Source organism: Vulpes lagopus, chromosome 2, assembly GCF_018345385.1.
Source record: "Vulpes lagopus strain Blue_001 chromosome 2, ASM1834538v1, whole genome shotgun sequence".
Classification (NCBI taxonomy): Eukaryota; Metazoa; Chordata; class Mammalia; order Carnivora; family Canidae; genus Vulpes; species Vulpes lagopus.
This window is the reverse complement of record NC_054825.1, coordinates 77724986-77741713: the sequence shown is the minus strand read 5'-3', so window position 1 is coordinate 77741713 and position 16728 is coordinate 77724986. Positions and strand designations below refer to the sequence as shown.

Sequence of the window (16728 nt, the reverse complement as noted above, 5' to 3'; positions counted from 1 at the left end):
GGGTTTCAGAGACCTTAAAGGTACAGAGTCACTGGGCTCAGAACTTACTGTCTGGGAATGTATTTCACCAACCCAATGAACGTCTGAAAAAATAGAATGGATTTCTATGTAAAAAGCCAAATGCAATGGAGTTTCCTAGAATAAATTTTGAGCCTAGAGTTCAAGGATGATGCAATTAAAATACCACAGAGACCATCATATCTGAAAGGGCAGTAGATTCTTGTTGCTCAGAGGCTGATTACAATCTGAACTGCCATTCGGATCCCTAATAAACAACTTTAGAAAAACCAGGCTAATTTTTCCCTCTGGAGTGAACTTGAGGCTTTGAAAACAGATTTCCAGTCATTCTTAATTAAAGACATCAGGATTACCAAAGAGTTAATGCTTACTTCTCAAAACGGGATTCGAGCAGATAGTCACTACCTCATGAAAGAGGACATCCTTCATCCATCCGTACATTTAGTAGCATCATGACAATACTAAGGATTTTGATGATCCTCAGTGAAAAATGCTACTTAAGGAGTCAGTAACTAGGAATTTTTAATGAAAATTATCTTGCACCTAAATCCATGAGTCTCGCATTTCTTGATACCATAATATGACCTTCCTAATAGAGGCTTCGTGAGTATGGATAGCACTGTGATCAGTTGAGACTCAGTGCTACCAGTCAAAAAGCTTTCTGTTAAAAACCTTTTTTTGTTGAAAGTCAAATGTGTGTGTGTGTGTGTGTGTGTGTATGCGCGCGCACGCACCTGCATGTGTGTTTATCCCACCTTATTTTTACAAAGGCTTAGAGTCCATAAAATTTTTGTAAAGAAACTCACTCATTTTCTTTTTCATAAAGTTAACCTTTTAAAAATAACCTCTTAACAGAGCCCTCTTATAAGAATATTCACTCCCTAAGTTATAGCCCTTTATGTGTTTATTCTTCAAGTCTGTTTCCCCCCAGTGTCATTTAAATTAATAAAATCACAGCACTGTCATAGCTTGCCTCTTTATTAGACCAAAGTGAAACCATACTTCTATTTTCAATATAAAATTAATGATAGCATTGGAAAGTGTAGGAGTGCCAACCTCATGTTGCTACTGTGGTAAAGTTTAGCACATTTGTATAACAACTAACACCATCTTGTTATCTGGGGCAGAATTACATGTTAATCTTAAAGCACATAAAATAGTTAAAGATCAATTTAAAGTTAAGGTTTTAAAAGCATAATGTCTTTTGAAGGATTGCATATTGATTTTAAATATAACTACCTAATTATATATGCATGGACTAAAGTATGAAGTCAACTGCTTTGTAAATGCCAGGAGGCTATTTTTCAGTAATAGTTGAGATGCTTACGGGAAACTAGATTGCTGTATTGCTGGCTAAGAAAATGGCTTGTGAGGTTATTTACAAGTTTTGCCCCATGGTCACAGCCATACATCAATAATAGGTATTATTATAGACAAAGTCTAAGTGTTTTCTGCTTATAGAGCATTATAAATTCTGTTCAGAGTATTTTCTTTACATTTTTGCCATCATTCACTTTTCTTTTTTGGCTGTGTTATTGCCAATAGAATTTAATGTAGTACATGATTTCAATTGATAAAGATAATGATGTATGTCTATAAATTGCATTCACTGACTTGATTATAATTTTGCAGTTCCATTGTGCCTATTGCCAGTAAAACTACTGTTTTTATAAGCTTTGTTTCCTAGACCTTGTATTTTATATATGTTTATATCAAGCAAAGAATAATCAAGAAGTATGTCTTTCCCAAATTTCAAATCGGTGATTGCTTTTACCATACAAAATGAAACCAGCTGGGAAATTTATAGAGAACTGATTTTATTTTTACATTGAGGCAGTAGCAGTTTCATATAATGTAAATATACTTGCATAGATGTTTCCTAGACTGATCCACAGGAATTACTTTATTTCACACTGAATAAAAATTAGTTGTTTTCCATGTGAGTGAAAATGCTATTTGTATGTTGTTCTGATAATTTAGTAATGTTTACATTGCTTACTGTTGGTGAATTACATCATTTTGTAAGAAAGAAAGTACACATTTAGTAAATAGAATAGGTGCAAAATCTTTTTACTCCATTATGAAAATGTTACATGTAGACATTTTTGTAAGTAGAATAAAGGAAATTGGTCATTTATAAATAAGACACCACAAAAAGCACAGTAGCATAGAGTGTATAACTTGCCATTGTGCTTTCTTTTTCTTTTGGCATCTATGACATTTTTTTTCCTTCATAGCCATGTCCATCCACACCTTTCCTGCCACAAATATATTCACTGACACAAAAGGTGTGAGAAGCCAGCCACTTCTACTTTCCAAAGTGTGACTCCAGGACACAGCTATTACACAAAGACCTAAACAGAGAAGCAAGGAAACAAAATGATCCAGGAAGCTTAAAATGCTGTGGGTTTCATTTCTGTACTATCAGTAACCTCAGTTTCATGATTCAACATTTTAGATGTAAATAATTTACAACAATAAAAGTGAGAGCGCATTTATGTGGATTAGAACTAAATAATTGAGTTCTAACATGTGGGATGCCCCTAATAATGAGAGACCACTGAGAGGTATTCATCAAATGTCTTCACTGGACTCTGCACATGTATGAAATTTTGTGATTTGAAAATTCGTTCCTTTATTCTGTTTCCAATTAGAAATTAAATAAGCACAGCTACATGCATGATTGGGGGAGAGGACAGCAAGGAAAATTGCAATGATGATGAATTGGGGCTCATTTTGACAGTGGACATGAGTGGCCACATCTCTTGAATTATGATTTAAATGTGTAGATAAAGGGTAGATAATTCTCTAGGATTTTTTTAAACAAATAATGCATACATTTTATTTCTTTTAAATTGCATTGCACTCTTAAAGTGCATGATCAGAATCAAAGAGTGTCTGTTAAGCTGAGGAGTGATATGACCAGGTTGACACTATCCACTGGAGAGTCAGATAATTTATACCAAATGCTTTTGACAGAATCAAAGTATCAGAATAGGATAACACTCCTTTTCATACTTTGTGCAATTTCATCCTTTTGGAAAAATAGAACAGAATTCCAAGTCCTAATCCTGATTTAATTATTTACCAGTCATGCGACCAGCAGAAAGTTCCTCAGCCTTCTTGAAACTTGCTTTCCATAATCACAAAAATGGGACTAATAATAGTACCTATTTATGTGGTGGTGGTGAATGTTACAGAAGATGATACCCCAAGTGGAAATGTAAATCAAAACTGCAGTGAGATATCACCTCACACCTCTCAGAGTGGCTAAAGTCAATAACATATGAAACAAATGTTGGGAGAATATGGAGAAAAAGGAACCCTCTTGCCCTGTTGGTGGGAATGCAAACTGGCTCAGCCATGGTGGAAGACAGTATGGAGGTTTCTCAAAAAGTTAAAAATAGAACTACTCTATGATCCAGTGACTACACTACAGGGTATTTACCCCAAAATACTAAAACACTAATTCAAAGGGGTACGTGCACCCCTATGTTTATATAGCATTATTTACAATAGCCAAGATATGGAAGCAGCCTAAGTGTCCATCAATAGATAGGAATAAGATGTGGTTTATGTACACATACACACACGCAATGGAATATTCAGTCATAAAAAGAATGAAATTATTTGCAATGACATGAATGGATCTAGAGAGTATAATGCTAAGTAAAGTAAGCCAGTGATAAATACCATAATTCATTCATATATGTAATTGAAGAAACAAAAGAGCTAAGGAAAAAGAGACAAACCAAGAAAACAGATTCTTAACTATAGAGAACAGAAGGGTGGTGGATGAGAGGATGGGTGAAATAGGTGCTGAGATTAAGGAATACACTGGTGATGAGCCCTGGGTGATGTACAGAAGTATTGAATCACTTTATTGTACATCTGAAAGTAATAGAACACGAAGTATTTTAAATATACTGTAGTTTAATTTTTTTAATTTAAAAAACTTTTTACAAATGATAGGCTAGGATGGTAGCAGAGTAAGTAGTAAAAATTTGGTGAATATTGTATTTAGTTTTAAGTTGACACCAACAAGAGTTGCCAATGTATTGAGAGGTTTATAAGAGAAAGTCCATGACTTCTATGTTCTGGTTTGAACAGCGTGGTGTTGTTAGTAACCAGAGATGTTGGTGAAACAAATGGTATATGCATGTGTGAGCAGCTAAATGTAATGAAGCTGTGAAACTATCACAATAAAATAACCAAAGTTTATTGAGGACTTACCAAAAAAATGGTGATACGCCAAGTGTTTAAGACCGAGGCTTAGTGTACAGCATTTAAGAAATATTAGCTAGAATCAACTATTTTTACATAATTTTAATATTTTTCAAGAAGTTGTATGGGGGTCATACAAAAGGCTTTGTCGATGTCATATTCTGATCCTCTGCTTTGCCACATGTGAACCGTATGACTATGTGCAGATTCTTTTCCAACCAAGCCTGGGTTTCCTCATCTATAAAATAAGGTTGATAAAACCTAAGGATGAAGTAACATATATAAAGCACTTAACATAGTGCCTAACTCCTAGTAATCATTCAAAGAATTTACGTGTGCCTGTGCATATCTATTTCTATGCATATGGTAGTATGTGTGTGCTCGCACACACAAGAGAAAGACTTGAAGCAGCCTCTGCACCTGCAGCCCTTTGCTAACCCACAGCCCTTTGCAACATGCACTCTTTCCTCCAGAGTGTATAGAATTCTCAACAAGTCAGCTGTTTGGCTTCCCCCATTACAGAAGATCACCAACCATAGGCTGAAAGTGGGACAGGAGCTAGAAATGCTGGCTGTGGGACAAGTATGGAAATATGAATTTGTAGATTTATGGAAGTATGGATTCGTAGAAGATTTATAGAACTCAGTAGGACTGGAAACTCCTTTGCTTTAAAGGTATTCTTTGCTGTGCTTAGTAAGTGTTTAATAAATGTATTAAACTGAATTGAGGGATTTTTAACCTACTAAGGATGTTTCAAATGACCCTCCCTCCTTTCAAAAGAAGATAAGGTACACATCCATTTACAAATCTTTATTTGCCCAAATGCATATAAACATAGAAATCGGAAGATTCCATTGAATCATTTAAATGAGGGCATGTATGTAGAAATCTCATTCCTCAGAGATGTGGGCTAAAGGTGGAAACAGTTGTTATGATTACTCTATTTTCTATTTCATCTCAGTAGAGACCTGTTATTAACATATTTTTGATTGTATAATTCCACCTGTGTTACCCTCCTTAACAAACTTCTCAGTGCCATTGGTCATGAGCATGAAGTCCTACTGAGAGACCTGCTTCTGGAGAAAAACCTGTCCTTCCTAGGTAGGTATTACTTACATTCTCTCTAGCTTGTAATATCTCCATAAGTGCTTAAATATATATATTTTTAAATCTTCCACTCGCAGTTATTATGTACTAAAGGAAGAGGGAATGATGATTGATGCTGTGCATGTTATCTTTTATTGATTTAGAACTGAGCAGGAACTCAGTTACCTAATCCCTGTATATACAGCACATGCACAGGCTTGCAATTAATATTTTATGGAATAAGTGGCTGAAAAAATGCATTAATATCTGTTGCAGTATTACCTTTGGTGTCATGAGATATTAGCAATAATCTAGGCTTTATGAGAGAAAGAAACAAAAGAAATATTGTCTGTAAAAGGTTTTATATGTTAAAAAGGATAGTTAGAAAAATTCATGTTGGATATGTTTGTCTCATGTATGGAATCAGAGTGTCCTTTTACTTGAAAGCTAAATATTAAGCTTTTATTATTTTTTTTATGTGAGACATTGTCACCATAGATATAGTGATTTTTTAAAATCTCACGAGTGTATATGGACTTGTTATTTAGTGTGTGTGCCAATGTGGAATCTTGTTACAGATTATTATTTCTTTCAACATCTGAAGCATTAAAATTAAGCCTTGAAGGGCATACATGTGATAACTGATCACAGAAACCATAAAGCACTCTACAATGAATTAATTCCTCTTCTCCATTGTAAATGTAGTAATTTTAAAGATTCTATGCAAACCTAAATGTGCATTGTACACATCTGTTGTTTTTTTTTTTTAAGATTTTATTCATTTATTCATGAGAAACAGAGAGAGAGAGAAAGAGAGGCAGGGACACAGGCAGAGGGAGAAGCAGGCTCCATGCAAGGAGCCCGACATGGGACTCAATCCCAGGACTCAAGGATCACACCCTGGGCCAAAGGCAGGCGCCAAACCACTGAGCCACCCAGGGATCCCCAGTGCACATGTTTTATGTAGATTTTTAAGTTAGCATAGTGGGGTTTTTTTAGGTTGAAAAAAAAAAATCACAGAATATTAGATTATATATACAACCTTTGTTCCAGAATGGATAAAGATTTGGCCAAAGAAAGTCCACAGAATGGTCTTACATCAATTAGGGAAGGATTTTGAAGACAGGCCTGCAAAAAGTCCGTTTTAAGCCTCAGCATTCAATATTTTTATTAATGAACTGGAGAATGGAATTGAGTGTGTTTTAAGGTTGTTGGTAGTTTTAAGGTAAGAGATCTCAAAAATAATCTCAATTCTCTATTTTCTAAAGAAAGTTGATAAATTAGGAAAATGGCCTCAAATTAGTGAATTAAATTTCAGTCTGTAAAAGTAGCAAGTTTTTTCACGTAAGGACAACTGAAATGTTCAGCCTAGGGAAGGAAGGAAAATTAGATAGAAATCATCTTTTATTTTTATTTATTTTAAATTACTTTTTAATAAATTGTTCCCAATACAGGGCTTGACTCATGAGCCTAAGATCAAGACTGGAGCTGAGATCAAGAGTCAGATGCTTGGGGCACCTGGGTGGCTCAGTGGTTGCACATCTGCCTTTGGCTCAGGTCATGATTCTGGAGTTCTGGGATCTAGTCCCCCATCACGCTCCCCACAGGGAGCCTGCTTCTCCCTCTGCCTATGTCTCTGCCTCTCTATCTGTCTCTCATGGATAAATAAGTAAAATCTTAAAAAAAAAAAAAAAAAAAGAATCAAATGCTTAACTGACTGAGCCACCCAGGTGCCCCTAGAAATCACATTTTTAAATCTGATCCAAAAAAATGGAAGTAACAACATAAATTCATGGGTTAGTTAGGTTAAAAAATTAAATATGTATATAGTTGTATATGTGTGTATATGAACATACATACATATTTATATGTATCCGTGTGTGCACATATAGCACCCATATTTCTTAGTTCTGTCCATTGAAGATGACTACAAACAAGAAACAATCTTGCAGGAAAATAAAATCTAACCAGACATAGAATGTATAATGTCTCAGAACCAATTGGAATGGATGACCCTTGATGCACCATGACTTTTTTCTTAGAACTATGGAATTTCAATATGTGTGATCACATTGATCACTCAGATTGTGGCAATGTAGCATGGCCAAATCGATTTTACTGTTTTTAAGCCACCAACTAAGATGTCATATATTCAGGACTGCTTGATGTTACTCTCTTGATATCATATGCTAATGGGTAGTCAGGCCCTTGACACCATTTCTTTGCTTAGCCTAGCTTTGCTCTGCTTCCTTCCTGAGGACTGGAAGACCCCAACAGGGAAGAAGAATAGGAGACTTACATGTGGTCTAAACTGAGTCCCAGGTCCTTAACTCCCTTGATTCTGGGAACTGTATTAGACTGGATTGACCATGGCCAGCAAAGACAATGCAGAAACATGGCCAAGGAGTCATTAGCACTTGCATACAAGTTCAGAAAGGGGACTTACTCTTCATGGGTCTCATCTAGTTCTCTGTGCTTATAGAGTCTAGAGATAATTATTTTATTGAAGCATACCCAAAGGTCATACTTAACTGATCTTTCAAATAAACGAGTTATAGGATGTTTAGCTGACTCTATAAGCTCAGTGCTGTTTTTAAGCATTTTCTTAGCAGTAGCATACAAAGAAGGTAATTTATTCTGTGCACTTTAAGCATTTAATGTAGTACTGAATTATTACTTGTTTATTTACAAGTTAAAGCATGAAAATTCAAAACCTTGTGTGAAATACTGTTCTAGGGTTTTTCTTTTACCTTGTAAATACCCCCTTTACAGTGATTAATTAGATCTAAAGTACTGTGCCAGGTAAATTTAGATAGATTATCATTTTAAATCAACCAAAAAAAAAAAAAATACTGGCCTATAAATAGGCCACTAATCTGATATTTTCTTGTTTACATATGTATATACATCCTGAATTTTGTTACAGAGACATTACAAACATGTTTGTTTTACTTTGTTTTATAAGCAAAAGTAAAATTGATCTCTCCTTCTCTCTCTTTTTCTGTTTCTCTTTCTCATTCTGTTGGTTTCGAATCTGGCCACTACGTTCAAAAGACAAAGGATTCTTATTTTTACATATTAACTCCCCTTAAAAATTATGACTTCCCTGAAAGTCTTTATCCCATTCTAAATTCTCCATTCATTGTGCTCTATGTGTAATTTTATAAAATATGCATTTTATGTGACCTCTTTTACCAATAGGAAAGAAAAGATAAAAATAACCTTTGTCTTAACCCTAATAATATTTTGAATTTCCTTGATCCATAACCATATACTGAGCAATTGGTATGGCACAAGATTTAACTGGACACTATTGGAAAGAAAAAAGGAAGAGCCATTTTCATTGAAGATTTGTGTATACTCTTGGATTTATCCTATTTTATAAATGTATCCATTTGTACTTCTGGGGATAAATACATTGTATTCAGAGAAATCAAAGTTGAATAAATGTTTAGTTTTTCCAACTAAAAAAATATATTTTATTCATACACTTATTCATTCCAAAAATAAGTGATTAAGTTAGGTAGTATTTATTAGGAACTAGACATTAAGTCAGATGAAGTCCTGGCTTTCTGGAGTCAGGTAGGGAGATAAGCTGTAAACAAATGTATACAGGTAATTTTTAGCAATTTCTCAGAGTTCTTATAATTATTTATTTATTATTCATGCATTATTTTCAACTAACTTTTTTGAGTGTGTTTTCTATACTAGTTAGTATGAAAATGATGATAAGCATTCCGTACCCTCTGGATGCTTACAGTGGTGCAAACTATTGCCGTGTCCAACCCAGTAAGAATATGGTTCCACCTCTGGTGCATCTCAATAAGTCCTTACCTTACTGAGATGGTCTTGATAATGAAAATAAATACATTCAAGACTGTTGTCATGCTCCTTCTGTTAAACTTTTGAAAGATATAGATTATATTAAAAATCAATAGCTACCCTTTACATTGAAAGAAAATACTCCTGGCTCATAAGCTACCTTTCCTGAAGCGGCGATAGAATTTTACTTACTCATCTGCTGTCTCACCAGCACATTCCTGTTACCATGTGCATCTAGTCTGGCTAGGTGAGCTCATTAGTTTGGTCATCTTACTCTATGCTAACCAACCTTTTCTTTTGTTGGTTCAGCAGACTGATACCTTTTACGTTACTTAGTTTAAGCAGGCACCATTAGGGACTAAAAAAATAAAAATTGAATCAAACATAGAGCCTTCCAGAAAAGTTTCAGATAAGTTTCAGGTAAGTTCATATCCATTCTTTCCAAGGACTGTTAATATAGAATTAACATTTCTTGATCAGCACTTAAAAGTCTGAGATGTGAAGAACCTGCCGCCTATTCCTTGGCGTAGATGCACAGAGAGCCCTTCCTAACCTTTAAGTTGGCCAGCAAGCATTGCAATCATCCTTATCTCCTCTACTAAGGGTTTGTTCCATTTCTAATATCAAAATAGAAAATATACTATAACTACTGATGGAGATGTTGTGATTTTTATCTCTCCAGTGATTAATGAGGCCCCCCACCTTCTTAGGGGTAAGGAGGAGCTTTGGACAAAAGACAAGGGAGGAAAGAAATACAGGGATAGCAAGTAGATGACAAGACTGTTTGCATTGTCAGAGGCTCTGAAAGAGTTTATCCCAGAGACTGGAGACAAACCATTCATCCTCCATGGGCTGGCATGTCTCCAGGTCAGAGGGACTTTCATTAGTGGCTCCCATAGGCACTGTGCGGTGCAAATTCTTGTTACATTTGGCTTAATAAGGTTGGCTCTGGAGATATTTTATTCTTGCCAGTGAATGTTGCCCTGTTAGTAGAAGCTAACAATTATTTTGAGTGACACCTGAGAGGGAGTTGCTTTATCCATGCCTCACCCTCCTGTGTTTGGTCTTGCTTTATGACAAACCAGCATATCTTACATAGGTGCTTTTCTAGCATTCATGTATTACTCCATGGGACTCCAGGAGGGTATAATCTGTAAAGCCAGGTAGGCTTAGTGAGGGATGGCCCTTGCTGGAAAATAAATAAATAAATGAGGATCTTTGTTTCTAAGAGTTCATCTGCTCCTGCTGCTTCATTCCCCACCTGAAGCAATAGTGCTCTGTTGGGGGAGTGATTATGATGTGACAAACAAGGGATTATGACTTCCAGTGAAGAACAGGCAGCGGGAACAGATGAGATTTAGAGTGCTAAGGTTGTGTTTATGTGCAGATGTTAGCAGTAGAGAATAAGAAACTAGAAATAAAACATGATTACATAGGCTAAAGAGAACTGACATGGTTGGGTATTTCATAATGTATCAAGTATTTAAATTCCTATCTCTCTGAAGGTTGAAAATAAGATACAGTTTTCAGAATAATGGGAATATGATATTGGAAATGGGATAGGGGAACTGGGTCCTTCCTTCCTGGGGAAATTGTCATGGTGCAGGATCTTCCTCCTCCCCTATTGAATATGCTGTGTGTGCTTCTCCCTGGGACTAAGAGGAAAGAACCATGGAGAGAGAGAGAGAGACAACTGCTAGAAGACAACACACTCTCTGGAACTTTGGTGACAGGTTGCCCTGTCCACTTACTATAATAGTCTTTCTGCCCTGGGCCCCTCCCTCATTATGTCTGCTGATTGTCTGCTTTCCTGGCCATATGATGAGATATTGGAACTCCTTTGGCTGTGTCCAAAATCTAATCAAACTAAATTCTACACATACTCAAGGGGAACTTACTGGTTTAACAGTATATCTGGAAAGTCCAAAGGAGAGAAGGTTGCTTCTGGTGTGTATAGAATCCAGAATACAAAAAGCAATGTCATCAATATCTCTTCTCTCCCTCTTCTTTTTTCTGTGTTGGCTTCATTCTTAGGTAATAAAGATGATCCCTCGTAGTTGCTAGTGTGCTTATTCCTAAGACTTCTTAATTCCAGAAACAAGTCACTGATTCTCTTTTGTGATTCTATCCTTTCAGATAGTGGATCTGAGGAAGGGCTCTAATCAGCTACAAGTGTCTACCCCTGAAGTTGATGGTTTCGGGGGTTACATTATTGGGTCATTCACCAGAATCATATTGTAAGAGTAGGATGGCAGTGCCAGACAGAAAGGGATGCAAGACAAAAAAAAAAAAAAATCAAGTATCTCACTCCACAGAAAATTAATTGCAGGTTGCCGCTTTAGTCCCCAAAATCAAAAGGCACTGGGAGTCAAGTGTGTTGTGAGACTGTTCTAGAGTGTGTGTGTATGTAGAAGATCCTTTTTGTGTCTCAGAACTGCTAGTTTTTCCTTTCTTCATTGAGATTGGTTCTGGGACAGATGGATTTGGCCCTGCAAAAGGGTCTGACATCAGTGACGACAGCTACAAAAACAAACAAACTGGAATAAGGGCTAACATTGCTCAGAATTTGGGAGCTGGAAAGAAAAGTGACCATCCAATGCCCTTGTTCTGTTTAAAGGAAACTGGCCCCAGTCAGTGCCTTTCCAACAACTCACTCTACCATTCTGGTGTGTCCCTCTTTTTGTGGCATGAAACCTAAAGACTTCAGAATGTTGTATACAATATAGAAGAGTTCTGCTTCTATTGTTGACAATCGTATCTCCTGTCTCCACAGCCACTAGTTGGCAGGGACCAGCCGGCTCAGCTCCACTTTGTACAGTCCCGACTTTGTGACCTCCCATTTGTTTCCTATCTTTAGGGCACTTCAGTTTTCACTAGTATTGTCCCCTGAAGACATAAACAAAGGACAAGGTCAAAGCAGTCAGTTGTATTCCGTTAGTAGCTTTGATAAGAGGCTTTGGGGGAAAAGGTTGAAACTAATGGTTGTAATGAAATTTGAGGTTCTCTAAAGATTTCATTTATCTGTGCTGTGGGTCTCCCCATTAAATGCATATCTGTTCTGTGTACCTCTGCACATAATATGCCTATCATAGTAACATCCATTACTGAAACATTGCTGACTTCTTACACTGAGTAGAAAAGACTGTGTAACTCATTCTCTGAGAACATAAAAATATGGATACAAAGGTCATGGCTCCAGGTATCGCATAAGAGTGTCTGGGGAAAAAAAGAAAAACAAAAACAAAATACTAGAATAGAAAAATATACTGTAGTTTTCATTTGTATTCATGTATATCTTTTGCCTTTCCTCAATTTAGTAGAAATGTAATAGGTGTTAAATGCTTTTTATCATACGATGTATTTTAATCTAGCATTTTTGAAACCTTTTGACAAAAGCATAGATAAAAGGTCACGTCAGAATGTTACCTTTCATTTTCAGATGTTATGAACTGGAATTTTGCATAATTTTCCTGGGGGGAAAACTATTTCTTAAAATTTTAAAGCGTTTTAATAAAACAAACAAATAAAAACCTCAGACTTGGGATCCCTGGGTGGCGCAGCGGTTTGGCGCCTGCCTTTGGCCCAGGGCGCGATCCTGGAGACCCGGGATCGAATCCCACATCGGGCTCCCGGTGCATGGAGCCTGCTTCTCCCTCTGCCTGTGTCTCTGCCTCTCTCTCTCTCTCTCTGTGACTATCATAAATAAATAAAAAAAATTTAAAAAAAAAAAAAAAAACCTCAGACTTTTCCTTGGTAGTACTCATATCCCTCTATGATGCTTAAGTATATGTAACTAGTTTCAGATGTGTTTTGTTCTCTGAATCAAAATCAGCCCTTTATTTTAGAAAAAGAAATTGTGTAATTAGTACCTAATTGTTTGGGGTATTTTAGGGCATTTAGAGGAGAGGATAATTAAAAGGCCTGAGAAATTAAACTTTCACAGTGTTCTGTACGTATATGTAATTTCTTTTTTAAAATACTCTCCAAAGGTTAGGCCTGACAACTTAAAAATAAATGAAGATCTGGGTTGCTTTTAAAAATGTAATATCAGTTTTATCAGTGGATGCAGTTTCATTTTTTTTAAAAACTTGAGTTGGAGAGAGGGCCATTGAAATACTAGAAATCAAAAGATTATCTAGTTCATTTCCTCTTTAGGCACATTGCACCTAAATAATATGGGACAGATGACCATCACCTCTCCTGTGCTTCAAGATCCTCTAGGAGGAGAATAAGAATTTTTTTACTACTTTATAAAAGTCACATGTGATCAAATTTAATATTTGCCATAATTAAAAATGGTATGTGATCTGTTAGGATGAACTAGAATGTGATTCACGCAGGCTCTTACCTGTATCTTTGGCCATCCGAGAGGCCTAGGTCTTGGCGAGTCACCTAATTCCTCTGGGCCACTTATGTGTAAGTTGGAATATTGAACTAGTAATCTCTAAGACTTTATAAGCCAGAAATACTGTTTCATGAGTCATACACGTTATCTAAAAATCCCACATTTTGTGACTCTCGAGCCTAAGAGGTCTGCTTTTAAACAAGAATATTCTGATAATGAACATTGAACTGTGACATTAACAAGCTTGGTAGTTATGAAATATACTGGGCATTTTTAATATACACCTTAAATATGAGCCTACTTATTCACCAAATAAGTTAGTTATACAGGATTGGAGATAGATTTCATATTGATCCAGCATTTTGGGAAGTTATATCAAAGGTGCTATTCTAAAACATTGCTATTACTCATTTTTGCCCTTTGTAGTTAATATTAATACTTTTTTAAAAAATTATGATTTTTTTTTTTTTCTTAAAGAACACTTTAGGTTACTTAAACATCCAGTTTTCTACTTGGGAAGCTCAAAGAACCCTAAGTAACCATTTGGCTCCAATATGTACAAAGAACTATAAGAACCTTTATGAAAGGTGTAGTTCTCAAGGGAAATATAAATTCCAAAACTGACTGTAGAAGAGACAAAAATCTACAGATCAGTAGCCATCAAAGAAATGGGAAAAGTAACCAAAGAACTGCCCCACCATAGGGGCACTAGGCCCAGATTGTTGTTTGTGAGGAACTCTGTACATACTTTAAGGAATAGAAAATACCAATATTACTTAAAATATTGCAGATCAAAGAAAAAAGAAAATAGGATAACTTCCCATGAGTATTAAGGAAAGGGATACAGCTCCTTTGATGATAGAGATGAACCTCAGATTGGGACCGAGGATAAAAGATAGCAGTAAAAGATATCAAATAAACTTTGAACTTTGGGCCACATTTGTTGTCCCTGTGCCTTGCTGATTAATAAGAAGTTAAGTCAGGAAAGAAAATCATTAATTCAGTCTAGGTAGGCTTTGTGGGAAACATGGGTATTCTTTCAAATGCACTTGTATTTTTTTCACTTAGCTATTTGAGTGTTAAATACAAAGCACATGTTGGTGGTAAGAGAGGGGTAATGGATAGGTTTTAAAAAACAAAAAGGAAACACTCCCTGTCTTCAGAGCACATGCTTTGTACCCAGTATGTGGGAAGCAGGGAGTAAGCACAATAAGACAAGGAATGAAGACAAAATGAAGCAGAAGGGAAGTGTGGGCTGGTGACTGAGCCATAACCTCAAGATTGTGGAGTTGGAACCCCAACAAGATGGTCAACCAAATTTGAAATCCATACCCAATGGTTTGGATAATGTTGGTAAGGAATCCAGATTTGGGCGCCAGGAAAGGACCATAATGCAGAGGCCAGGGAAGGAGGCCAGAAGGATGGGGCTGACCTTAAACTTCTCCCAATGGGATGATCCATGCTAGATACTTTTCCTGGGGCCTAAAGCAGGTGAGCAGGACCACCTGCTCATAATGCTACTCCCTATACTCATGCTGTCATTTCCTCTAAACTTTGCCCACATTGTTTCTTCCTTCTTTTTTAGGAAATCTAGGATGAAAGTAACAATGTGAAGGCAGAAACAGGGATGGTACGGCAGTGAGAGTTTAGTAAATAATGGAGAAGAGATCCAATAAGTAACATGGTATTTCACATGTGTGAAACACCCTCTTTGCTATTTAAAAAAAAAAAAAAATGTGGTATCACTAATGGTGACACAGACTTCTAGAAACTATCCTTTGGGTACAATTACTATTGGATCAATTTCAACCTGGAGGGGAGAGAGAGAGAGAGAAGGAGGTGGGGAGAAAGGGTGGAGTGAGAAAGTGCATGGTTATACTTCAAAGTTTTCCACTGAAAGATGGAAAGATTCCCTTGTCGCACCTGATGTTTTCTGCCCATGTTTTGGGTTGTTATTGTTTTTTTCACAGTAAATAAGTGACAGAATTTAAACTGCAGGTATTATGTTGATAATTTTGGTACACAGGAACAGGAGTGCCGCTGCCTTAATAGGAGTTTTAGTATGTGCATTTGGATAGCTTGGTGACCTTTGAAATTTTGTTTTGAGCTGCTATAAGAAACATAATCATTTTTCTTACTGAAATAGATTTTTTTTAACATCTACAAAGGTATATCAAGCTAGAATAGTTTTAATAAAATATTAGTCTCCATTTTTTAATGTCAGCTCAGCATTTAAAACTGTTCATCAGCTACGGGGAACATCAGTTCAAGGCACTTGAGTTGATTTTAATGTCTTTTCCATGAAATAGTCTCTTCATGGCCAGTATATTGAAAGGAGAGAAATTTGTTCCAGTCTTGTTCTTCTGCAGTCCAGCTTTCCAAATTGTTTTTAAATAAAATTACTTAAATTTGTATTTCCTTATCTCAATAGTTCGTTGTTGTTTTTTTTTTAATTTCCAGGAGGGAGATTGTTCTAAATTCTGGCATCAATCCTCCCAAATCTGGATAAAGGACATCCACTTTAACAAAATTTAACTTAAACATCTAGTTTAAGTATGTCTTGTCATTAAAAGGTTATTTACATTTAAAATGCTGACCTTTCAAGATGTACACAAGAGTGTTCTAAAACAGAGTTTCTGAACATTGGCCATGAAACCACTGTCTTGGGCTGACAAATGGATTGGAAATAAGCTACCCAACACTGGGAATGGGCCATTAATTTTAATCAAAGGTGCTGCAGGCAGGCGAACGGGATGCATGACAATGTCAACAGCCCAGTAGGTGTTAAGAGACCACACAGCCTTCCTTGTTACTTGGTTGGGCCATTAGTTGAGGTTGGGTGAAGATAGAAAGCCATGTCTGGAATTGAATGACCAGGTCACTCCAAAATCTAATGGAGAACTCCTCATTTCAGAAATCACATTGTAATGCCATTAGAAGTCAAGGACAGCATTTAGAAAATATTGGGAGATTTTTTTTTTTTTTTTAAACCAAGCACCTTGCTAGTTTCTTTCCAACTTTGTCAAGCTCCCTGTTTCCTGCCTCCTTTCCTTCTGCATGGATAGTTGATATTTACAGAGGATCAAGAAATCAAACAGACTTAGAAAAAAATCTCAAAGCCTATTTGCTTTTCAGAATTACATATTGTTAGTTGTAAAACTCTGGTAAATGCCAGAAACAATGGCATACCGAAGGAATTAAGCAGGGCAATTAATTCTCTGTAGTGATCTCAT

General features: G+C 36.3%; 1 protein-coding gene across 4 annotated transcripts in view; it reads left to right on the top strand.

Annotated features, from left to right (window-relative positions):
• The window catches only part of CDIN1 (CDAN1 interacting nuclease 1), a 225512-nt gene that overhangs the window by 94721 nt on the left and 114063 nt on the right, over positions 1 to 16728 (top strand). For all 4 annotated transcript variants that reach the window (XM_041743808.1, XM_041743810.1, XM_041743811.1 and 1 more), the window contains one exon: positions 5276 to 5343. In XM_041743808.1, coding sequence (XP_041599742.1) covers positions 5276 to 5343 — 68 coding nt within the window. The remainder of the gene's footprint in view (positions 1 to 5275; positions 5344 to 16728) is intronic.